The sequence below is a fragment of the Vulpes lagopus genome, chromosome 14 (assembly GCF_018345385.1).
Source record: "Vulpes lagopus strain Blue_001 chromosome 14, ASM1834538v1, whole genome shotgun sequence".
Taxonomy (NCBI): Eukaryota; Metazoa; Chordata; class Mammalia; order Carnivora; family Canidae; genus Vulpes; species Vulpes lagopus.
This window is the reverse complement of record NC_054837.1, coordinates 13,316,685-13,342,437: the sequence shown is the minus strand read 5'-3', so window position 1 is coordinate 13,342,437 and position 25,753 is coordinate 13,316,685. Positions and strand designations below refer to the sequence as shown.

At 48.6% G+C, this 25,753-nt stretch overlaps 1 protein-coding gene and 1 long non-coding RNA gene across 2 annotated transcripts in view; one reads left to right on the top strand and one right to left on the bottom strand.

The window, feature by feature from the left end:
- Positions 1-22,480, bottom strand: part of TBC1D10A (TBC1 domain family member 10A) — a 31,389-nt gene extending 8,909 nt beyond the window's left edge. The window contains exons 1-2 of the mRNA XM_041729238.1: positions 22,191-22,480; positions 2,873-2,972 (exon numbers count right to left, since the gene is read on the bottom strand). Of these exons, the coding sequence (XP_041585172.1) occupies positions 2,873-2,972; positions 22,191-22,399 (309 nt within the window). The 5' untranslated portion in view covers positions 22,400-22,480. The remainder of the gene's footprint in view (positions 1-2,872; positions 2,973-22,190) is intronic.
- Positions 3,552-12,960, top strand: LOC121475708. Its single transcript, XR_005983798.1, has 3 exons — positions 3,552-9,788; positions 10,266-10,356; positions 12,006-12,960. It is a non-coding gene; the product is annotated as an uncharacterized LOC121475708 (long non-coding RNA).
- Positions 22,481-25,753: the final 3,273 nt, after the last annotated feature.

Sequence of the window (25,753 nt, the reverse complement as noted above, 5' to 3'; positions counted from 1 at the left end):
GGGGTACTGGCCAATGACACTCCCCTCAGCCCCTGCACTAAGCAGCGTGGTCTAGGAGTTCAGAGCAGTAGGAAGAGCAACTGGATGTGAGTTGGAATCCAGTGCTGACCTTAAGCCAATCAATTCTCATCAATAGTTAAGAACAGAATGGCATTATCTAGAATTCTATTAGAAGAATGGGAAAATGCCTAGCATGGGGCATTTATACACATAGTCTGTATTCAATAAATGCCTTCCTCTCCACCCCTCCATCCCAGGAAAATGACTGAAACAAAAGCCCCAGGGGCTTGGGCTCACACCTAACTTGCCCTCACCTGGAAACCCCCTCAAACAGTCCCATTAGAATCTCTCAAAGGAACGTAGAAGCCCTAGCCTTCCTGATGACCAGCACAAACAAGAGAAAACTTTCCAAGGGTCAGAGAGTGTCAAGAACCAGGAAGGAGAGAGGCAGACAGGCTAGAGGCAGGCTAGAGGGGGAAGAGCAGAGTGGCTGCTCATGGGAGCAGAAGCTCAAGCTTCTGGGACTGCCTGCAAAGGGGTCGAGGGAAGAGGTGGGGGAAAGGAAGACAGTGGAAGGGAACTGCCCCAGACTCTAGGAATAGTTTCCTGCTGCTGTAGGACAAGGGTATCCTTAGGGAGGCCACTTGGTCTGAGAAGGCTTTGGCAAAGGGCAATAGTATGGCCTAGAGCCACAGGTCCCTTAGGCTCTCTCCAGGGCCAACCTTAGCCTGACCTGAGCCAGCCCCCACATCATCATCGCCCCCTGTAATAGTTGGTCTGACCCAGGGGAGCCCAGGAATACCTTCAGTCCATTGAGATTCTCAAAGAGGCCCTGCCCTCACTCAGGCCAGGGCTAGGAAGACAGGGATGGAGAACCAGGAGTACAGTCAGCTTTTCCCACTCTGGCCTCAGGAATCTCCTCAGCACAGAAGTGACAGAGATGGCAAACTCCACCTGCCTGCCTTAGAGAGGAGGCAATGGTGGGGATCAGAAAAGATAAAGCAAGAGAAAGTGCTCAGCAAAGAGAAAGCACAAGGGATTATCATTCTCTGATTGACAGCTGAGTGAGGCCACACCCTGACTGCTGAACTCTGGGAGGGCTTGGACACAGTTTGAGCAGAGCCCTACAGGGGAAGATAGCATTCCAGCCAGAACCTTGCCTCCATACAGTCCCCTCTTGGGGACTCAGAATAAGTCCAGGAGAAGTGTTGGGTCTGGACCCATTTCCTGAAGCCCGTATTGTACCTCCTATGCCATGACTTCTTGACCACAGGGAGAACCCAAGCCTGTACAGCCAGGCAGGAAGAGCTCCTAGGGCCAGTGTGACCACAGCTGAGGTGGAGGAGTAGAGAGCAGATGGCGAGGGCCTCTGGATAGGGGTACAGCCTCCTGCAGTGGCCTCTACTGGGCAGGGGGAGCCCTTGGCCTCTAACCACAGTTCCAGGGAAACAAAGGGAAAGAGGAAGTGATGCTGCCTGCTCTGCTGAAAGCTCCCCAAGGCTCCCCTCTGGAATCCCCATTTGCAAGGGAGGGTGGGGCATGAAGGATCCACTGTCCCTGCCAGCCACTAGTCATAACAGACAGCAGAGAGGGAGCTGAAGCTCAGGGTAAGAGCCTGAGGAGAAAAGAGGCAGGAAAATAAACCCCAGAGTCATGCAGGAAGCAGTGGAGAACAATTGTCTTTAAAAAAAATGTTTTAAGAGAAATGTTTAATAAGCAAAAAATGTATGCCACAAAGCCTATATAGAACAGCAAGAAAAAGCCCAGGCCTAGGTGTGCCTCTCCTTCATAGGCACAGGGCTTTATAGTTACCAATTCATGGGAGCCTCCCAACATGACTATCATTACCACTCAATGAGGGAAACTGAGGCTGAGAGGGTGAGGTGACTCATACAAAGTTGCACAGCTAGCATAAAGAGAGGAAGGTAGAGGGGCTGGGCCTAAGCCCATATCTAACCTTCAGTCCTGAGCTTTCCGCTAGGCCCTGCAGCTAGCTGCGCCAGCCTGGACTAAACCAGCATGTCAGGTGATGATGACAAGGGGACAGCAGGTTCACTCTGTGCCCTGGGAACTTGTGCAGAGAGACCCTGGCTATGAGGTTCTAGACAGGTCTCCACTAAGCCCGGGAGTAACTGGATCCTGCCCAGGTGGCCAAGGGCATCAACACACACACACAGTGCCAGGCAAGGGTATTCCTACGGAGCAATAGAGCTAGTGTCTAAAGAAAGACCAACTAGAAGAAGGCCACTGGGTATTCTTATTTTTATAAGACCATTAAACTGTGAGGTTACTTTTCTTTCTTGTTCTTTTGGCTGGGAGGCAGGAGGGAACTCATCACATTAATCTAGAGGGTGGTGATGAAAAATGCAGGGACTAAATGTAGGCTGCCTGGGTTCAAATCTTAATTCTGTGGGTTACCCACAAAGTGGGAGTACTACTGCTACCAACCTCACTGGAGTGTTACAAGGATTACTCAAGTCAAGTATCCAGCACACTGCAAATGTTCAACACATGTTAGCTATTACTAGTATTTTAAAGTCTTCCCTGATATGTTCTAAGTAACAGCAAGAACTTCTCCTAGGAGGGTTGGAAGAAAGCTTCCTATAAGGGCTTTTGGCTAAAAGTGGCTTTGAAGTTTGACTCTAGGACAAAGTTCTGTGTGAGTCTGAAGTCATCTTGGAGGATCAAATGAAGACTGGTCCCTGCCCTCCCACCAGCTTCTGTTCCCTTTTCAGAGCTGGCAGATAGGGACACTCAAGGCTAGTGGCAGTTGGAGAAGCGCCTGCTCCTCTAGGCTGATACAGCTCCTCCCTCTTCCTTTCTTCCCCAGGCTGCCAACTCCCAGCCCAAGGCCCAAGGCTAGGCCCCTCACCTTTTTGTGCTTCTTGGCCATCCATTTGTCCCAGTTGTTGAGCATGTCCAGCCACTTGGACTCCCTCTGCCTCAGCACCTCCAGGGGGACTTCCTCTAGCCTGTGGAGCAAAGGGCAGGGCCTGTCAGAGGTGCCAAGAGAAGCAAAGGCCCTGGCTTAGGCCCTAGCCACCAGCCTTACCAGGCCTTCATTCCTGCCTCTGTCTTCCATCCCTGTATTCCCTTTGGGGCTGCTAACTCATGAACACGCTAACACAGATGAGAGGGAATGCCGCACCCTCTCTAGAAGCCATAGGCCAAAAAGACACCAGGTTAAGTGCCTATTCCCCCAACGTGTGTCAAGGAGCCAGGGTCACTATGCCTCTCTAGGGGCAGAGGTTTGAGTGCCTGCATCTGTGCACCAAAGCAAAGCATTCCTGTCCTGTGTCTGTCTAGATAAATATACCTCTTCAGAGGGCCTACATGCAAGGTGTAGAGCTAGATGCAAAAAGAAAACAAACAAAAAGACAAATAGTCAAATAAGTACAGAAATAACATGCTTATCTCTTCACTCTAGCAAAGCTAGTTACTTATAGTTTCCCCAATTATGCCCTGGCCCTTTCCCACCTCTCCACCTTGCTCATGCCAGTCCCTTTGCTGGAATAGACTCCAAGTTGTCTCTACCTATCAAAATCCTATACATGCTTCAAAACCTCCTCAAATATCACTTGTATTCGTACCTCTACTAACTGAGCAGCAGCTATCACAGCTGTGCTGGCATTGTTCTAGGGCCAGGGCTTCTGGGCAGGTTGTGAGGAAACTCTCCTTTGACTAGAACAAAGTCCTGGCCCTCATGGTGCTGACATTCTGCTGGGCGCTGAATGCTCACTAGAGTCCCTGGGGAAACACTGGAGCGGAGACCCACCCCAGGCAGGCAGGCAGGCAGGCAGGCACTGGAGCAGCTAAGGCAGGTTGGGGCAGGATCCCTGGCTTGGCCAGAGGGTGCTTCGAGTGAGTGGGTTTCCTCCAAGAAGTGAGTTCCCAGGAAGTCCTGAGCTCATACAACTCTGAGGGGCAAAAGGGAGGAGACTAGCACTTGTAGACTGGGTATTCTAAATATACTTTCTTATTTAGCCTTCAGAGCAATATTGGTTAAAAAAAAACAATGAAAAGAGATGTATGTGTAGATATACCTCTGTACACACACATACATGCTCTCATCACTTTTAAAGTGGTAGATTATGGATCTTTTGAATTTCTTTTTTTTCCCCTCCAATTGAAAAAAGTACTTGACACTGAGAGGTAAGATACCCAGGGAGGATATCTTGCTCAGAGTCAAACAGCAAATCAGTGGAAAAACCCAGACTCAAATCCAAATTAGATCCTAGCCAAGAGTCCATACTTGGTCCTGCCTGACCTCCCAGAAAGGAGTGCAGGGTCAGAGGCACTCAGGCAGCTGGGAGGAGGCCCTTAGGAACAGGACATGATGGGGCTAGGGCTTGGCCCAGGCCTTGATTCTCTGATTCTCTCTGACGGAAGGAAATGCACTGCTGTGACTTTTACTGGTTGGAAGAGCAGAGGGAGGGGCCTTGGCAGAACAGAGGCCTCCAAAACACAAAAGGGAAGGTCTTCTTTAGTGTACTTTATCTGGGGAACTGCACAGGCCTGAGCCCAGCCTTGGAGCTGAACAGCTGAGGAGGAACGACAGCCTGGGACAAACTTGACCCTCAAAATACACTAACACAGGTCATTTTCCTCTTAAACTGCTGACCCTCTCAACCACCTAGAGGCAGAACCAGGGCAGGAGGACACTCCTTTCCTTAAGGAGAGACCACACCTTTAGATCAAGACATTTACAAATAGACAGATGCATGTCTCCAGGCAACCCCCACATACCCAGGGAACTGAAACCAAAGGCCCAGGTATCACAGGACAGGCTGCCTCCCACTGCCTACAAACCATTAGCTTATACAAGTCAGGGGATGAGCCTTCTGAAAGAGGATGCCCACACTACGTTAGCAGAATTTTTAGCAATTGTGGATGTGGATAATATTTGATAGAATCCTCCCACTGAGCAGATGAGAAGACTGAGGCTCACAGATGGCAAGGCTTTTGCCTGAGAGTACATTTCCAGTGAGTTCCTCTGTGATTAAATACATGCCCATTTGATACTTCAACCTTCCAAGTCTGTCTTTGTTGATAAGATCTGATTGCAGGGCCTCAGAAATACCCATTCTCCCAACTGCAGATACATAGGGGAACACATTGAAGTTCAGTGTTCCTTTAAATGATGTCAGATAACAGCTTTGGCAGTTTCAAAGCCCCAATATGAAACCTCAAACCGGAATTTCAATTGGTTACAAAACAAACGACCATATTTCCTGGATTCTAAGACATTACTGATTTTAAGCTGCACCACTGATTTGGCAAGATCTTCTCAGAAATAATTTTAAAAACCCCACCACTACTTTAAATGTACATATCAACTGAAAGATGTTTGACTTTTAAAACCTTAAATTGGGAAAATTTTGAGGAAATATGGTCATTTGAGTGGCTTCTCCAGTAGTGGAGGAGTTTAAGCCACCTGGAGATGGTGAAAAGAAGATACTAGAGGTCTGGTTGTATCCAGCACTCAGCACATTAGGTGCTCTCTAACAGCAGGTAGATTTGTTTTTATGCACAGGATGTGCTCCTGGAAAGTTGAGGGCTATCCTTTTTTTTTTTTAAACCAGAAGGTTCACATATCCTTCAGTCTAGTCAGGCAGGATTTCAAAAGGCATCTGATCAGACTGCTGTCTGGTATAGGAATCCCTGTGCCCTCTCTAGACCTCAGTTTGCAATGACCTGCATTGGAATTGATCCTCGAAGGATGCCCAGAAAGGAGCCATAAGATGAAGATAGAGTCAGGAGCATCCCTGAAAATAGCATGATGGTGTAGACACTATCTGAGGTAGTTTTCTCCTGACAGTGGAGGAAGAGCATGAGCCAGCTTCTAGCGACAGGGAAGTTGACCAAATGGCCAGTTTAAAGGACCAAATAGCACATTGGGGATGCTTCAGTTTGAGAGCTTCACCTACCCTGCAGAAAACCCCTCTTTCTTTAAGGTGGCCTGAGGGAGTCTCTGCAATCAAAAGATCTTAATGAGAACAGTCTCTAGTGGCCCAGCTCATGCTAGAATTCCACCAGGGATGGCGCCTCATTATTACCAGGTGAAGCTACCCTATTGTTGAAGTTTCTACTATTAAAACTTTCCTGATACTGTTTATCTATAACCTCGACACCCCCTTTTAAGGCTGCATAAATCTCAGCCACACCAGTCTCATACCAGGCACACACATGCTCATCCTTGTCAATCACCCATCCGTATCTGAAATGTCCTTTTTTCTCCCTTCTCCAAGTCACAGCAACCCTTTCAGAGCCCAATATAACAGTAAAAAAACACAACTTCAAATACCAGCAGCAATTGTAGTTACCATCTATATATCATTTACTATTTACAAATTTCTTCCTATTCTCATGTAATAACCCTAACATAATACCATTCTCTCCATTTTCCAGAAGTAGAATCCAAGACTTAGTAAAGTTAAGTGCCTCACTCAAGGCCATATAGCTGGAAGTGACAGAGCTGGGACTCAAACCCAGGCCTGCCTGACTCCACAGTCCATGCTCTTGACCCTTGTACTATACTCCTCTGCTTCTACAGGTTAAGTCCTCAGCCTCCACATAGCTTCCATGCTTGCCCTGATCTCATTAACTGTCCTCCAACCTGAAGACCTCTATCTTAATTTAGAATACCATTTCTCAAAGTTTTAAAACTGAGACTCACAGTAAGAAATACGCTTTATACTGAGATTTTATACATACACACACATAGAACTGAAATACATTTTATGAAATAATTTACTCTTTTATGCACTCTGAAATTTTCATATTCATTTTATATTATTCTATTTCTTTTTGTTTTCTTCTAACGCTGGTCCCAATCCCCTAAAATTGATTTCAGCAGTAACTCATTAATGAATCAAGACATGAAATGAGCAGCACCTCATTACAACCTGTTCATATTGTTTAGCACTCTCCCTCTCTATCTGGACTGGGTCTTGAACTTCCGTAACTCTCACCAAGCATCTCACAGGTATTCAACAGGTACCTGCCTGCTTTTTCCATGACATCATTACTTTCAAATGAATTGCATTCAGGGCTACAAACCACTGCTTCCTACACCAACTTTATCTGTGCCACTAATAGCTCAGTGAAGTAGATCCCTCACTAATTAATAAATTAATTACTAGTTGGCCCATGAGAAACTTGACCCAATGAGACAGGTTATGTGATTTGGGCAAAGTCACAAAGCTAATAAGTTAAGTTCTACCACTTAACTTCTACACTCTGCCACAGTGACTCGTGTGCTGCTTTGGACTCCCCTGGGAAGACTGTGAGGAAATCCGCCATTCTCCAGAAGCCACTGCAGGGCTCTTTCTCTGGTCCCCAAGCCCCTGGAGACAGTCTATCCCCATCTCCAGTGTTCTGACTGCCCCAGTAAGCAGCCTGCCCATACCCAGTAATGCTCAGTGAAGCCAGTATGCTGGATGGGCACAGCTCCCAAGCACAACCTCAGTTGAGGGATGGCAAGCCTGGGCAATGTGCTATTTGTCAGTTGCCCCCTCATGAGGGAGAGAGGCACAGAGGAGATAAAAGTAGGCAGCCAGGGGGTGACTGATCCCAGATTCTGTTGAGCTCTCAGGCTGAGCTAGGCTTAGCTGTGCTCTGCCAGGCCACAGGCCAAAGTAACAGTGACACTCTGTTGACACCATGCTCTGTGAGCTCCCAGTTCCCTAGCCTTCTCCCCAAACCTAGAAGTTGGAAGTTTCTAAGAGCTGAGAGGAACAAGACTTGTTCCCAGCAAGACTGGAGCTCTCTCCCCACTTGTCCTTCCAGCTGTCTGCCTTCTGCTCAAGCACATCTCAGCCGTCCTGGCTAGCAGCCAGCCAGGTATGGTGTCCATGCCCATGTCCCCTTCATCCAACGGTGAAAGGTAAATCTTGGTCCCAGGGAACCAGTTTAATCCCTTCCTCCAAGCCTCACTCTCCAAACCAGCCCAAACAGAAATCCTCTTCATTTGAAGAGAAAAACACAGCCCAAACAGAAAACCCAAGTTACAGACTCTAGGATTGATCTTCCTCATCTCAACCACTGGAGGTCAGCTGGGGTATGGGAAGAGTGAACAGAGTGGGGATCTTGAAGCCAGTCAACCTAGGTTTCCATTCCAGCTCCTCCACCTGGGAGACCATGGGCAAAGTATTTGCCCTCCTTGTCTCGATTTCTTCATCTTTAAGTGGAACCATAATAAACGCCTCACATTTTATAGGACTGCAACTGGGAATAAATGTGTATAAGGGCCCAGCCTGGCAAGTGACTGGCAAATGGTAGCTATTGGGGAACCAGTATTTGCAGCTTACCTAGTATTTTCATATCCCTTTTCTCATCTGACTGGCCCATACACATACACATGGAGCAGGGCAGGATCATGCCCATTTTTCCCATGAAGCAATTGATGCCCAGAGAGATTAAGTAATTTACTTAATGACACAGAGACTGTAATTCTTGGCTTCTGATTCCCGCTCTATCATTTTTTTATAGCTATCTGAAATTGGACAGGCTTGCTCCACTCTGAGCAGTTCCCTACCTGTAATATGGGGGCAATGCCACCTCTTTAGAAGGCAATGGTAAAGATAACATGAGGCAGTAAGAGCTGACACATTTCCAGCAGTGGCCATGGAATAGTTCTGCCAAGTACTATATATGCACACAATTCCCCAAGGAAGTAGCTTTTTATTATCACCACTTAATAGACAAGAAAACTAAAGCTCAGCATGGCTGAGTAATCTGCCCAAGGTTACACAGCCTGGAAGTGGGGGCTGCCACTTAAGCACTAAATTATCCAATAAATATAAAGTGTCTGACCACTTGGCCTCAATATAATCTAAAAGCCTCCGTGCCTATCACATCCTTTTCCCTCTTCTTTACCATCCAGTAGAGAACCACTACCCTCTGTGCTGAGAAGGGCAGGAATGAGCGACAAGAAAGTGTGGAAAATTGGGAAGTGGATTTGCAGAAAGAGCACAGCCAATGACAGATCCAGGGACAAGGGTGGGGGAGCTCTCCTCTCCCAGGGCTGGAAAAAGTGAGGATAAACAAAAGGCTGACCTACTTTGCACGCTGGGTAACAACCTCTGGAGTTCATTAACCTAAGAAGTGGTAATGACTGGAAGTATAAATAGTTTTTATGCCAGCTCCATAATAACTGATGATAGGTAACTGGAATGCAAGACAGGGTGGGTTGGGGGAGGGGTGCAAATGGCTGACAGTCAAGGCTGGGAGGCCTGTAAGATCACCCAGTGAGTCCACCTCCTCCCCAGACAGTCAGGGAAGCCTATAGCCCAGGGGGTAAGTGATCTGCCCGAGGCCATGCTGTGAGTCAGTGTGGAAAAGGAAAATGGTCTGGGTCTGCAGCAGCCTGGCACTCCCTCCAGCATCCTGGCAGCTACTGACTTAAGGGTAGGGCAATGTCCAGGGTGTCTGTCTGGGTGAGTCTGGCTTGCTTCACTCTTCCCAATTCCCAGTGCAAGCTAGTTCTGGGCCTGCCTCCCTTTCCCATAAGGAATTCCCTGGCTTTGCTCCTTCTAGCCCTGGGTCAGTGCACAACGGTAAACAGGTTCTCTCCACCCTTCACTGGCCTTCGTGCCCTGGGCCTCTGCCCAGCTCTCCACTCTGGTCAACTCCACCCCTCTTGATGTCAGACAGAAGAAATGGTTCCTTTAGGCATCAGCCTTGCTGGCTCCAAAAAGTAAGGAATCTCCACTTCCCAATCCAGCTAGGGAAAGGCACAGACCACAGCAGAAATCGGCAGGGCAGCTCTCCCTGACAACTGCAGAAAGGTATGGAGACTATCTCAATAGAGGACTTCCCTTTCCCAAGCTGCCACACTTAGCAGGCAATGAGTCCTAAGATCACAATCTCACTGTGGGTGCCGAGGGGCCCATCTTGACTCACATACGGCCCCCTCACCCATCCTTACCAAATTGCTGGATCTTACCAAAGTAGTTTTGACTCACTGTTTGACTCACTGATTCCTTCAAGGCTTCCTACTCCCTCCTTGTCCAACAGAAACCTAAGGCCCTGGCTCTCAGGCCCTCCTATTTCTTCTAAACATCCTTCTTCTTTCCCTAGCCCTAACTCTACACAGCCCTCCCTCTAAACTGCCCTCCTTCACTCATACCCCCACTCCAATTCAGTCCCACTCATCTTCCAAGGCCTCATTCAGAACTCCCTCTCATGTCTACAAAGCCTTTCCTAACTACGCCAGGGACAGAACACAATCAACCCCTCATTATATTCTATACACATTTCTCTAGAGCCTGTGTTCCAAGCCCTGAATCTACAAAGAGATGAATAAAATGCAGTCCTTGCCCTTGAAGAGGTCAATGTGGCAGAGGAGACAGATGGGTGAGTAGATAGCTGGCACACATGGAAGTGCTGTCACAGAAGCATATAGAAGGTGCTAAGAAACTACAAGAAGCCCCCAAGAGTGGTGGTAGGGGTTGGTGGGGGGAGTGTTCAGGGAAAGCTTTAAAGGGGAGCTGACTTGTGAGATGGTCTTTGAAGGGTGATGGGAAGTGGCCAGGGTGAGAAAGGGGAAAAGGGACACCAGGCAGAAAACCCAGTATGAGCAAGCACAAGCTAAAAGAAAAGGGCACGGCTTGTCTGGGGAATGTGAGCAGTCTAGTGGAGCAGGTATGGCTTCTCCACCCGACTGTCCGCTCTGCTGAGACAGCATTCCACGAGAAGGTGCGTTCCTGGAGGGCTCTGCCCGTCTTGTTCTCCACAGGGTGTCTTGGGCCTTGAACAGAGCTTGGTACCTAACTGATGCCCAATAAATGTGTGTTGACAGAATCATTAGTTTTGTGATCTCAGGAACTCTATGTTTCAGTTTTCTCCACAGTCAGTTGGGAATACTATCCTCTACCTTGAGATCAAGTAGGTAAAACACAGAAAGTGCTTGGTAAAGAACATTCCCTCTGGGATCCCTGGGTGGCGCAACGGTTTGGCGCCTGCCTTTGGCCCAGGGCGCGATCCTGGAGACCCGGGATCGAATCCCACATCAGGCTCCCGGTGCATGGAGCCTGCTTCTTCCTCAGCCTGTGTCTCTGCCTCTCTCTCTCTCTCTGTGACTATCATAAATAAATTTAAAAAAAAAAAAAATTAAAAAAAAAAAGAATGTTAAAAAAAAAAAAAAGAACATTCCCTCTCTGGCCTGATACCAGCTCTGGTCTTCCTTGAAGCCAAACACAGGGCTGAGCACAGATGTGCTTGATGACAGCCTTTTACAACATTATAATTCTAATATTAAATTAAGGTAACTGAATGTCTGTTAGAGCACTTACCAGGCACTTACTGTGCAACAGACATGGTGCTTAGCACTTAACTTTCATTATTTCATTTAATCCTGACAACAAGTCCAGGAAATAGGTCCTCTAATTATCAACCCTCTTACTGTCCCTGCCAACCTTCCACAGATGATGAAACCAGTTCTCAGCAAGTCAGTAACTATTTAAGGTCCAGGGTAAGGAGAAGACAGTGAATCCAGGTCCTGCTCTTCTCCTACTCTTCACTCAACTCTAAGCACAGAGTGCTGACCACTAGGGGCTGGGTGCACACAAGCCTTGATCCCAGGGAACTTTGTGAACTCAGAGCCATAAACTGTGATGCTTGGCAAGTCACTTTACCTCTCTGAGATTTGGTATCTGCCTCTGTAAAATGGAGATTATGATGATAACTATGTCTCACAGAATTAAATGGGGTGGTGTCAGTAACGCCTAGTCCACCATGCAGGTTTCTCTGTACCATGGCATTACCAAGTGACTATGTTAGAAGGATGAAGGGGGTCACTCAGAGGCAGGAATGGAAACCCAGGATGAAAGTCCACAAGGAGCACAGAAGGAGAGTGGTAATTATGAAGCAAATTCTGATTTCTTCCCCAAGTGACTGCCACTACCCAGGAGGGCTGAGGCCCCAGGTAGCACTATGGTTGCATGCTTTGAGTTGAATATTTCAGGAAACCTACCTCTATTCTCACTTCTGCTTTATCTTCACAGACCAAAGAGAAGGAAAATAGGCCCTCTAAGTCAGGGTCACCTGAGGACTCTGTTCCAAATGACTCAAAGAGGAACTGATGGGGGGATTCCCAGCCTGCCCTGGCAGGTCAGAAAGCTCCAGACCACAAGCTGAATGGGACTGGCTCCTGCCTTACCTCCAAGGCCCAAGGATGGTAAGCAGAGCACATGAAGGAATCTGGATCTTCTCCATTATGCCAAAGGCCTGAAGTGAACCTCAAAGGATAATTCACACTTGAATTGTAAGAGTCAACCTGTATCCATACTTTGCGGCACACGCTGTACTGGGTGTTTTACCAATATCACTGCTTTTAATCCTCAAAACACCCCCCCTCTCTCCTAGTGCCACCGCCTGGCCCATTTATCTCAGAGAGGTCACATAACTAGAAAGTGACAGAGCCAGGACTTGAAGCCAGGTCGGCTGATGTCTCAAACCCAGGCTCCCCAGGCCCAAATTTAGGTTCTCCCTTTTTGTGAAACCCAGACAGAAAGGGAAGGGAAAGAAATAGCATCCTCCAAGAGTGGCTGGCTGGGAAGGATTGCTCCTGGACACAGAGCCCAGGGTCCAGAGTGTACTCAGGAAGAACAAGAGTTCTCCACATTATGCTCCTGGGCCCCCTCCCTAGCCAGATACTCCTGCCTTGTCTTAGGGTACATGTGAGGGGCTGTGTGCAATCTGGGACAGATGTACCATTCATCACAACACCTCAAACAGCTTGACAAGACTACTAGGAGAAGCACAATTGGGGCTGGACTTAAGTCCTAAAGCTGGGGCCAAAGAAGCCACATAGTGGCCACAAGCTTTGGTAAGAATAAAATTGGGATAGAGGAGTCCAGGGACGCCTGGGTGGCTTAGTAGTTGAGCATCTGCCTTCGGCTCAGGGTGTGACCCCGGAATCCCCGGATCGAGTCCCAGATCGAGCTCTTTGCATGGAGCCTGCTTCTCCCTCTGCCTGTGTCTCTGTCTCTGTCTGTCATGAATAAATAAAATCTTTTTAAAAAAATGAAAAGAGGAGTTCTGGGGGTTCCAGGCCCAATTCCATCACTTGCCTAGCTTTGGTTTCCTTGGCTGTAAACAGGGAAAATAAAACTACAGATTCCCATTGCTCCTGTAGGGACTACTGCAAGGCAATGAAAATGAAAGCACTATGCAGACTAAAGAGCTAGACAAATCAAAGCATCCTTTGATTTTATTTCACTCCCAAAGACATGAGGGCCACTGGTCCTACACACAAAGAGAGGTCCTCCCACAAGAGGAACAGAGCACGCTGGAAGAATTGGCCTCTGTGGGCTGTGCCATGACGACCCCTTGCACTTGCGTGGTACCTCATAAAAAACTTCTCAAAGCACTTTTCATATACTCCAAGGTCAGTCTCAGAATGCTAGAAGCAGAAGGACTCTTCGACATCCTCCCATTAAAACTGCCTTGGTTTATATGTGAGGGAAACTGAAGCTTAGAAAGATTAAGCATTTTCTCAAGGTCACACAGCTAGTTAGGGATTCACTAAGGAGATCGGGACTCAGGTCTCCTGACCCCTGTTCCGGAGTCATGTTTATGCTATGCTCTTAATCCAGTTATCTCATTTGATCCTCACAATCCTTTTGTACACAAGCCACACCTTTAATTACTTATTGAATATCTGACTTCCCTGCTAGGCTATAAACCCTGGGAGGGCAGGACCAGGTCTGCATCTCTTGAGCCAAGCACACAGCCACACACACATAGTTAAGTGCTGGGTGTGAAATAGGAAGCATTAGCCTCATGGTCAGGAGAGGGGACGTACCTAAGTCACACCACAAGGGTTGGTGATGGAGCCAACACCAGCACATTGACTCCTACACCTCATTCAGAGCTCTTTCCCACTATTACCTACCCTAAATCCACATTTCCAGCCAGAATCTTTCATCTCTGAGAAATGGCTGGTGATACCCACAAGTGCTAAGGGATTCACCCTCTTGTATGTACTAGACTTACTTTCACTTGTCCCAGCTGAGGACTTACCTCCAGGAACAGAATAAAGACCCGGGGTGAGGTCAAGCCAGCCCAGGCTGTCATTTGCCTCCCCTTGGTCAGATTACCTATGCCCAATGCCCAACACCTACCCTTTCCAGCTGCATACCACCCTAAGGCTGGTTTTCCATGCCCTCAGGCCTTACTCCTTTCTTCTTGGAAAGGAGTCTGGCTCTCTTTGTAACCTTCCTTGCCATCCAATATGTTTACCGGGCAGAGAGCACAAAGCTCAGTACCACTCACCCCAACCCCTCCTAACCAGGCCAGCTAACCGGCTCTCCTACTGGAGAGAGAGAGACAAAGAACCCCTTGATGTGTCCTGGGCATGCCAACCATGCCAGGCACCTTGGGGAGCTCAGGGCTGTGACAAAGCACAGTCAGCGGCAGCCCACTGTCCACTTCAGAGAAAAGTCACAGCTGGCCTTCCCCCCTGTGGTCAGAGGACCCCAGTATGGGTTCTGTAAGAAGCCAGGGCCACTTCAGCTTGTCCCAAGTCTTCCCAATTCCCGATCAGTCCACACAGCCAGTGAGGCACCAAGCCTTACTGATTTATTGGCTTCTTCATCCTCATAGCTCCAAACCTCTTCAAGGCCTCTCCATAGCCCTTTTGGGCTGTCCTGAACTCTCTCAACTGGTCTCACTGCCTGCCGTCCAGCTCTTCTCTATGCTGTCTTCCACACCAGCACCAAAATGACATTGAGGAAACACAGGAGGCCTCCGTCTGACATTCAAGGCTAGGCAGAGTCTGCCCAGCCTACTTTCCCAGCCTCCCCTTGCTTCGCATCCTCCTCCTGCCTTCTGCTCTTGTCACGTCTGCTCTTGGCACATCACATTTCTTAGACAGCTAGCTTTTGGGGGGACTTTGCACATAGGTCCCTCCCATCCAATGAAATGTCCTTCCTTGCTCCTTCTGAGGCCTGGATCAAACAAATGTCACTTCTTCCTGGGCTCCTATAGATGGAGCTGGTTGCCTATTCCTATATATTCCAGAGCAACCACACACCTCAATTATAGCCTTTATTGCTCAACATTGTAATGATCTGCTTGTGGTTCTATTTTCCAACACGTCAATGAACCTCTTGAGGGCAACAAGATACAAATACCTTATTCAGTTCTGTATCCTTTGTCTCAATCACAGGGTCTGGCAAAGTGGTGCTCCATAAATGTTTGGTAAATGAACTCACTAACAAGATGGATAAGCTGGCAAAAGTAAGCCTTTGCTTTATCTCCCAGCCTCATGAATCTGCTGCCTACTTCCCTACTTGATGAGCAGTGAAGAACGAAGCTGTGACAGCCTCTGAGGAGCTGCACAGGGCATGCAATAGCGGAGGGTGGGGTGGGATGAAGAAGGAAAGAGAAAAGTGAGATAAATAAAGCCAAAATTGGCAGCTGCCCTGAAATCCTGGATAGGAGGCTTCTAAGCAGGTGAAGTATCAGGTACACTGGATTGCCACTGGGGCAGATGGGACAGTTTCATCCCTGTCAGGGAGGGTCATTGGGCCCAGGAGAACAGCAGATTTGCCAGGGACAGATGAAGCAGCTAAAGGAGGCCTCCTCTTGCTGAGGTGTACTGCTTGCAGGATAAAGTGATCTTCTAGGGCACTGTCAGCAGGTGGATGACGGCTGGGTTCTGCTCTGGTAGGCAGTGTATCCTGCCCTGGAGGCTCAATTGGCTTGTAGTCAGGAAGAAAATGGTCAGTGAATGACATGTAGGGTAGCAGTGGGCGGAGAATCAGATCTGGGATTCCTCCTTGATTTGGCTCCATTGTTAATTAACTGCAAGATTTCTAAAAGCCTTGGATTCCTCACCTGTACAGGTAGCATAATCCCTGCCTTAGCTACAAAGAAACAAAGGCACAGACTGATATCAAAATCAAAAGACCATTAGGTAGTATTTAGGGGTCAAGAGCAATGCAGTGTGGACTCTGGCTAGACTAGGTCTCATCTGGCCATTCTTCCAGGGCCTCCCCAAGGATCTTTCTACTGGGTCTTTCTCTGACTTGGCTGGCTACAGACTTTTGCTGTACTGAGACCTACCTTGCCCTCTACATCAGGGGAGATGGCCAAGTTCCTTTTAACTCCTGCTCTGGGTGTGGGGACCTTCGGGACTAGTGAGTATCTGTCATCTGCTTGCTGCCACCTGAGCAAGGTTTAGTCATTGGACTTAGCATTGAGAAACAGGTTCTAGTCCTAGTTCTGCCACTAACCAGCTGGCAAATCTTGGGCACTTTCCTCTCAGCTATTTGGTGTGCTCATTACAGAATGGGGATAACTACCCTGTTCAGGGGAGAGTGAGGGTACAACACTGGTTACACTTCACTTCTGCTCAGAGGGGAATGAACCTCACCTGACACTCATCATCATATCTAGAGATGCAAGTAGAAAATGAAAAGACATGGGACACTTGGGTGGTTCAGTGGTTAAGCGTCTGCCTTTGGCTCAGGGTGTGATCCTGGAATCCCGGGACTGAGTCCCACATGGGGCTCCCTGCGTAAAGCCTGCTTCTCCCTCTGCCTGTGTCTCTGCCTCTCTCTCTCTCTGTGTGTCTCTCATGAATAAATAAATAAAATCTTAAAAAAAAAGAAAATGAAATACAGGACCACTAGCCACTCTAATCTTAAAAAAGAGCAAGAACAGAGGTGCCCAGGGGTGCCTGGGTGGCTCAGTCAGTTAAGCATCTGCCTTTGGCTCACATCATGATTTCAGGGTCCCAGGATCAAACCCAACATCGGGCTCTCTGCTTCTTCCTCTCCCTCTTCCACTCCCCTCCCCTCTGCTTGTGCTCTCTTATTCTCTCTCTCTGTCAAATAAATAAATAAAATCTTAAAATTAAAAAACAAGAACAAAGGTGTCTGGCTGGCTCAGTCAGAAGAGCATGCAACTCTTGATCTCAGGGTAACGAGTTCAAGCCCCATGTTGGATGTAGAGATTACTTAAAAAAATAAAAATAAAAAGAAGCAAGAACATTCATTGAGCACCTACTGTGTGCCACTCTCTTTCCTTTTTATTTAAAAAAAATTTTTTTAAGATTTTATTTATTCATGAGAGATACACAGAGAGAGAGAGACAGGCAGAGAAACAGGCAGAGGGAGAAGCAGGCTCCATTCAGGGAGCCCGATGCCAGACTCGATCCCAGGACTCCAGGATCACGCCCTGAGCTGAAGGCAGACCCTCAACCGCTGAGCCACTCAGGCATACCCACTCTCTTTTCAAACATTAGCTCCTATAAACCTCACAAAAAAACCCTGTAAAATCGGTATTATCACAACCATTTCACAGTGAGAAACTAAGGCCTACTAAAGTGAAGCAACATGTCCAAAACCACACAGACAACCAGACTCCAGAGTTTGTGTGAAGAGGGAACATGGAGCATCTTCTTTCCCCCCACCTCAGTGTAAACAGACTGGGTGACTGGACCACAGCCAAGCCTCACTGGTCCTCTAGAGTCCTGTTTCAGACCCAGATGCTGGGAGGACAAAACATTAAGCAGGCCCCACTGCCTTATCTCTTTCCCACAGCTTAGGATTTCCTAGCAGGTGGACACACAGGCACCTTCCCAGGGCAGCAGCTGGTGCACTGGCCTCCTGCTTTACCAAGTCAAATCTTGTCTGAGGCCTAGAACACCCACAGGGCCACCAAACCAGATTTTCCTTTGAAGCTGGAGAAAGAGAAGGAGGAGAGAAAAATGGAGGGCCTATGGTCTAGAGTCACAGACCAGGAGGGCTCCACATGTGCAACTGCCTCCTTCCAAATGGACCACCCAGAGACCACTCCATTGCCAGTTCCATGCTCCCCTGGGAACCATAATAGCTCAAGAAAAGAGGATGCTCTGAGTTTACAAGCTGGAGAAGGTAGTGGGAAGTCAGGGAGACAGGCTCTGGCCTGCCAGGAGGGCCCTGGCCTTACCCCAACAAAAACTGGCACAGACCAAACTATAGGGATGCCAATTAAGCCAGTTCTACGATTTCCAAAGCCACAGGGCAGCCATAGTTGAGTAGGAATAGTGGAGGGCCCAGGGGACAGGAGAACTGAATCAGCAGAAGACAAAAACTACTGTTCCAGATGTTTCTCTCTGGACCCAGCTCAGATCCCTCTCTCCCCTAGCAGGAAGTCAACACCCACGAGATCCCAGAAAGCATAGCTCCTCATCTCATCTGGCTCACAGCACTGAGTGGACTGAAGCTGTGGGAAAAGAGGGAGGTCAGGGACCCACCTCTTTCAGGCCATCTCCCTTGGGCCAGGAGACCTGGTATCCAACTGGTATCCTACTTTTTCTTCCTGACCACCTCCTCTATGCTACAGAAGGGACTTCCCTGTATAGATCTGTTCTTCCTATCCCACAGTGATAGGAATGGTAACATCACTCTTCCCACCCTACCCCGCTGAGAACACTCCTTTTTCCTCCTCTGGTCCTTCCTAGGCTTCAACAACTAGCTCAGCCCACAGCCAAGCCAAAAGAACTAATGCTGCCAGCACCTCTGTCTGTGCCCATGCCAACATAGGGCTCTTCACTGGCTGGTTGCTTTTTTGTCTCCTCACCTACCAGCTACTGTTCATGAGCAAACAGGGACTATCACAGGCTCACCAATGTCACCCTGTAGAGCAGGCTCAAAAGACAGACAAGGTGAAGAAGTAGAAAGGGCCTAGGGCTGGGAATCAGGAGTTCTGAGTTCAATTTCTGGCTTTGATCCTAATCGATGGAAGAGGTGAGGATAACTACTTCGCTCAGGCCTCAGTTCACCTCTCTGTATGACTGCCATCTCTAGGGTCACTTTCAGCTTTCTGACTTGAAATGTCTATCAGTAAATGTCATTTAGCAAATAAATACTAACTCAGCATTTACTTCTCTAAGTTGAAAAAGGTGAATAAGCCTAGTCTCACCCTTAAAGCTGATCAGTCTAATAAACTAGTAATGACAGCATATTCTTACTCTTGCTAGCCTGTCCTTTTTAGCCTCCTGCACTGACTGCTGAGCTAAGTCAGGAAAGATGAGGGCAAGCAGGTTCCTGCTAAGAACCTTCTGTTCTACCTACCCAGCACCTGATTTTCTGCTGGGGCCATAGACTATATTAAGGGATGATGAAGGCAATGGAAATTGTCCTGATCTAGGAGTCAGAAACCCTGGGTTCAAGTTTTGGTTCTGCTAACTAATATGCCGTGTGACCTTAAGCAAGTGATTCTCCTCTCTGAGCCTCAGTTTCCTCATCTGTAAAAGTAAGGGCGGAGCTAGGTAAATCTCTTTAAGATCCCTTTCAGTTCCAACAGTCTATGATTTTTATGATCTACTCATGCCAGACTCCTAACAGTCACCTGAGCAAGATATCTTCTGATCTGCTTTCTTCCCCATTCCCTAAGCCCCTGGCAACTGCCAAAACTGACCATCCTGAGACAACCTTTGGTCCAGGGTGGCTGAAATGGACCTTTAATCTGGAGCCAGAGTCCCTGCCCTCTCCCCTGCAGTCATCAGTGCTAATGTTTCACTTCTCTGGGATAGCACATGGACTCCTAGCCCTTAACCACGAGATTAGCTTTAGGGCAGTCACCCTGAAACTTCCCATAACTTCCCCTCTTATGGCCTTGGGCAGGGACTTACTTTTGGCTACTTTGGAACCACAATATAAACTAAGCAGGGAACAGCCAAGTTTTCAGACACCAGAGATTTTAGGTTGATCACGAGGGTCAAGAAAGTGAGGTAGGGAGAGAGGAGGGAACCTGGGATCCCACCTCAGCCACAGTTCTATAAACACCAGTGATGGAGAGGGCATCTGCAAAGCCTCGGTTTGTGGTTGGAGTGTGGGGAAGACAGATGTCTGGCTGCCTAGTGGGGGAATACAGCCAAAGGGAGGTGCTCCCACGGGGCGTCTCTCTGTTCACAAATACCAGAGGTACGCCCTCATTTTTCTTGTCAATTCTCAGACCCTTAGAAGGAAAAGAAAGGAAACTAACATTTTCTAGGCCACTACTTGGGTCAGGCACTGTGCTAGGCACTTTAATATATCTGAATTGATTTAATCCCCATAGTAATCTCGGGAGTACATGTTACAGCTGCCCTTTATGGTAAGCAAACAAGCTTATAGATTCAGGATCTTGCCCAAGGTCACATAGCCAGCAAGTATGATTTTTTTTTCCCTAAATCTGGCCTTTTCCCACTATATTGCATTGCTCTGTACCTTAATATCTAGTTAACTGCCTATAAGAATGTAATAGGAATTCTTATATCCTAGAATTCACTAGCAAATCTGAGCTCTTCCTTCTAAGAAGCCACAAATGCAACTAGGAACTCCTTTCCCACTTCTCAAGACCCCATCACTCTCAGGGCCCTGATCCCTAGTGACTGCTCCTCAATTCAAAAAATATGGGCAGCCCAGGTGGCTCAGCAGTTTAGCGTGGCCTTCAGCCCAAGGTGTGATCCTGGAGACTAGGGATCGAGTCCCACATCAGGCTCCCTGCATGGAGCCTGCTTCTCCCTCTGCTTGTGTCTCTGCCTGTGTGTGTGTGTGTGTGTGTCTCTCATGAATAAATAAATAAAATCTTAAAAAAAAAATACCCTAAGACCCCTTTGGGCTCTCACAAGCTAATCCTGGGGAACTCTAACAAAGCATCAAATCAAGGTGAGGCATCAGAATAAGGGGTGCTCTGAGTCCTGCAGTGGACAAGGTTTAGCCTGCTGTGAATAAGTGGGGAGAGGCTGGAGGAGACAGATCCAGTGGGTAGGAGAGAACTCTCCTTGGGGGAGGGAGCTACATTTCTCCAAAGTAGAAGGAGGCCTGGTAAATATGAGGCATTGGGACTGAGGAAAATCCCAGGAGTGACCTTTATGGGGCTGCTTGTGTCAGGTGGGGTTCTTAATAGATGGTCAAGTCATTTTAATAAGTCATAAGAGAGGCTGAAGGAGGCTTGGACAGTCAGAGAAGGGGAGAAAGGGCCATCTGGAGTAGGGTCCTGACTGAGTCCTGTGGGCCCCCACAGGTAATTGTGGGAGGCTCTCTGTTGAAGGGAAGGCATATCACGAGGGAGGCTTGTCAGTTCTGTGCAGAACACTAGTCTCATGTGACAGGACAGCTGGGATAGGAGTAGGGTCTGGAGTCTATCCTTCTTAAGGGGACCGGCCAGCCCACTGATATGATCTCTGTGAGGACCAGGCTCAGAGGGCTCTGTGGGGCAGTGTGGCTGCCCAGCAACCCAGCTTGGAGAGAAGATACTGTCTGCTTCACTGCCTCAAATTTCTCTGCCTGACAGACAGCTGGGTTCTAGATGCTCTGGGGGTGGGGGATCAGGGTGCGCTACCAGCAGGGACCCTGCTGGCTCCAAGACTGCCCCCTTGAGTCGCTGTTTTAGGAGGAGCTTGGAGTTTCCACAGCATACAGAGAGACCGCGAACAGTCTGTCCAGGAGGTGAGGCACTGTCACTCTGTGGGTACTGAGAAGGGGGAGTGTCTGCCTACCTGTTGCCAGTGACAGAGAAATCTGCCTCTGAAGGGGGAGAGCACTCTGTGACCTTTTCATGAAGAGAAGGGACTATCTGCCCCAAGGTGGGACTCTGGGAGGGAGCCCATCAATGTCAGTCCAGCCCACCCAGAAGTCCGTGTGTTTGGGGTAAGGGTCAGTCTGTCCTGGAGTGCAATAAGGGCAGGACAGTCTGTTCCTTTGAAGCTCATCTGCCTAAGGTATCCCCCTGGTCTGAGGGTAGCAAGGTGGAGAGAAGGTGTCTGTGAGTCTTGGGGGATGGGGGTAGAGAGGATATCTGTCGAGGGAGGGGCAGCCATCTGTAAGCCTGCCAAGGGTGGCACAATCAGGCCTAAGGCCCCGGCGGCAGCAGCGAGGTTGGGCCAGGTGTCTGTCTTTCTGTCCCGCAGTTGGGAGGAGGGCACTGAGGGCGCTTCCTGGGGGCGGGTCAATGTGTCTGGAGGGCGGGGGCAAGGGAGAGGTAGGGCTGGCCTATCAGTCCTTAGGTCGGAAGCGGGCCCGTGAGTGGGGCGGGTCAGTCTGCCCGAGGAGGGGGTGGGGGTGGGGCAGAGAGGGGAGGGGTTGGTGGTCCCCAGTTGGCAGAAGAACCTGTCGGTCCGTCCAGAGGGCGGCTCCGTCCGCGTCCAGGCCCCCCCGCGCGAGCTCCGCGCCCGCCCTCGGCCCTCGGTCCCGAGCCCCGGCGCTACTCACGCGCCCTCGGCGCCCTGCGAGCCCACGATGAAGCCGAACTTGTCGATGCGGCGTTCGGCGAAGCCGTTGGCCTCCGAGTCCGAGCCGAGAGAGCTGAGCTCGTCGGCGGCTGCGGTGTCGGAGCCCGGAGTCAGGCTCTCGCGGGTCCCCGACAGACTCCCTTCGGCCGCCGGCGCGCGCGGCCCGTTCTCTCCGCGGCTCTTCGCCATCCCGGCCGCACCCGCCGCCTCAGCCCCAGCGGCCACCTCAGCCACCTCAGCCGCCTCAGCCTCCGGGCCGCCGCCGCCGCCCCGCCCACGCGCCGCGCCCATTGGCCGCCGCAAGGCCAGGGGCGGGGCCCTAGCCCTCCCAGGAGCTTCCCCCCACGCCCAATGGGCTCCGCGGACCCCAGGGCCCGCCCACCTCCCCTAGACTGGCGCCAACCGACCCGACGTGAGGGGCGGGGCATCCGTCACCAGGGGCCCTCCCCTCCGGGCTGTCAATCAAGAGAGCTCACCTGAAAGAGCTCCCAAGGCCTTTCCGGGTTGCCCCGCCCGCTTGTCACCTGTAACGCTGCTCAGTCAGAGGCCCAAGGAGTGCGCTGGGGATTCCGCATCTGCCTCCGGAACCCCTGGCTCCTCGTGAGACCCAAGGGATTTGAGTAGGAATGGTTTCCCCCATTCATTTGTGGGAAGCTCTGAGGAGGGATTCGGGATTCGGGCACTCGCCCAGGAACACTCAACGGATTAAAGACCCAGGCTGAGCTAGAAGTTCGCTGCCCGTGATCACTGCTTCTAGGGCTTTAAATTAGCTCTTGGGAAACCTAGTTAATAAGAATAATGACCAACGTTTATTGAGCTGCTCATTGCCCCAAGTTCTATCTACTTTCTCTTGTACTCTTTTTCCCAACAGCTTGAGGCATAATTAACCTACCATAAAAATCACCCATTTTAAGTGTATAATTCAATGTTTTTAAGCATATTTGTGGAGTTGTGCAACTATCACAACCTAATTTTAGAACATTTTCGTCACCCCTAAAACATTCCTATCCATCAGCAGTCACTCTCCAACCACACATCTACCTTCTGTTTCTATAGATTTGCCCTTTCTGGACATTTTTTATAAACGGAATCATACAATAAGTGGCCTTTGTGTCTGGCTTCTTTTACTAAGCATTTTTCGAGGTTCATTCATGTTGTAGCATGTATCAGTGCTTCCCTTCTATGCCTGTATAATATTTCATCAAATGCAAATTCCACATTTCATTTATCCACTTGTCAGTGATGGTCATTTGGTTGTTTCCCTTTTTTGAAAATATTTAGATACAAGCTTTTGTATGGACGAATGTTTTCATCTCTTGAGTAAATACGTAAGAGTGGGAATTGCTAAGTTATATGGTAACTGTTTAATCTTCTGAGAAACTGGCAAGCTGTTTTCCAAATTGGTCACACCTTCTCTTATCATCTTTGTGCAATGAGGTAGATACAATTTTGTCCCATTTTTACATTTTAAGAAACTGAGGTATAGGGAAGTGAAATCAGCTGCCTAAGGTCCCAGCAATAGCTGTGGCAGAGGCAGGATTTGAATTTAGCTCTTACCAAAAACAGCTTATGTCAGGAGACATGGACCAATTGTATCTATATTGACTTAGCTCCCATAAGCCTACTTCTCACTTCAGGGATTGTCAACTCTTGGAGCCATAAAGATAGCTCCTCACATAAGCCCAGTACTTTATAGTTTATAAGTTGCAACCACATTGTAATCTGATACTTCCTGTAGACCTGTGAGGGAGACAGACCCCAAAACAGGAAAGGACTAGAAGAGCCAGGCCTGAGCTGCAAGGCCTGAGACAGCCTGCTAAGGGGCCCAAGGCATGGCTCCAAGAGGGGGGCCTAAGACTTGAGTGATTTCGCCAGCTGTTTCCTTGATGCCACATTGCTCAGTCATTCTTGAAGACTTCACTGTGCTGTCTTCACATTCCATAGGTTTATGGTTTTCCATAAACAGAGCAATAGCAGACATGGGAGTGGGCACAGGCTATTTTGGTCTTAAATTCTCAGTCTAGGACATTCTTCCTCTCCAATAGCTCTAGACAGTGGTGGGCTCTTAGTCTTAGATCGTAGGAGGGGCAGAGTGGGCCTTGCATGGGGATGTGGGCCTATCCCAGGGAAGGGAAAGAAAAGCCAGACACAAGGGAAACAGATGTGAGGCCTCAAGCCTAGCAAAATATTCACAACCCTTTGACTTCATAATTCTGGCGTAGGGTCATATCTCAAATATGCTCAGCCCTGTAAGGGCACATGTATAGTGAGGTTTACCTCAGAGATATTTGAGGTGGAGATGAGGGATAGGTAAGAAGTACCTGGATGTCCATCTTTGGGAGAGTAAATGTTTCTCAGGGCCTTGAGTCCCCAGCTTTTAGTTTTCTTACACAAGACCACCCAGGATTCAAATCTCTGCTGTCACTGTACACCTTAAACAAATCACTTCTAAGCTCATTTCCTTATCTGCAAAATGGAAATACTGGAAAATATACCTCTCCTCAGGGAAGTTGTTCTGAGACTTCAGAGTGACAATATGTGCTAAGCATCTGGCACATGGAAGTACTCAATAGATAGAGCCAGGAGTGATGGTGTTTGTACTTTGCAAAGCACTCTGCAAGTCCATTATTGTCTTGACTATTTCCCACTACTGTCTCTGGCTGCAGCAGGGGAGTTTATCTAATTTAACCTATGGAAAAGGGGCTGTGCCCCTTAATAACTGGGTGTTCCTGTGCAAAACTGCTTAACTTCTCAGAACCTTAACTTCCTCTTCTGAAAAATAAGAATGTCAATAATTACTTGGTGAAGGGGGGTGCCTGAGCTGGCTTGGTCAGTAGAGCATGTAACTCTTGATCTGGGGGTTGAGTCAAGTCCCATACTGGATGTAAAGCTTACTAAAAAACAAACAACCCCCCCCAAAACAAACCGACAAAAACCCCCCAAGGAATAACAACAAAAACTTGAAGTATGTGAGCTGTCTCTGAAATCTCCAGCACAAAGTAGACACTTATTGTTACATTTCTTTACTTCAAATTTCAGAGCCCTTTATCTGATAGTGAACTAGAGAGATGAAAACCTGGATCAATAGTTTATATTGCAGTAGAGGAAGAAAACATGTGTGAAAAGGACAATAAAGCAGGGTAAGGGTGGGGGCAAGGATGACAGTGGGGACGGGGAGTAGATGGAAATAAGGAAGCTTCTCTGTGGGGATCTGGGAGAAAGGAAGCAGGGCAGCAACTGCAAAGCTTATGAAAGAGAAGCAGGCTCAGAGACTTGGGTGAAGTGAGAAGGCAGGAGTGAATGAATGAATGATAAAAAGAAATGCCCTGCAGAGTAATTAAGAATAGTAAGAGGCCTCTGGCAATGCTGTGAAACACCCAGGTAAGACTAGATGCTGTAGGTGTTGGGGATGAGATGCTTAGCCAAGGCTACAGGAATGTATGGACAAAGTGGAGACTCATCTTCCTGGGGTCATTCTTAAAAGTTTAGCTCCAGGTGCTCACACAGGCCCCAGGGAAGTATCCTCTCCTGGGCCCTGGAATG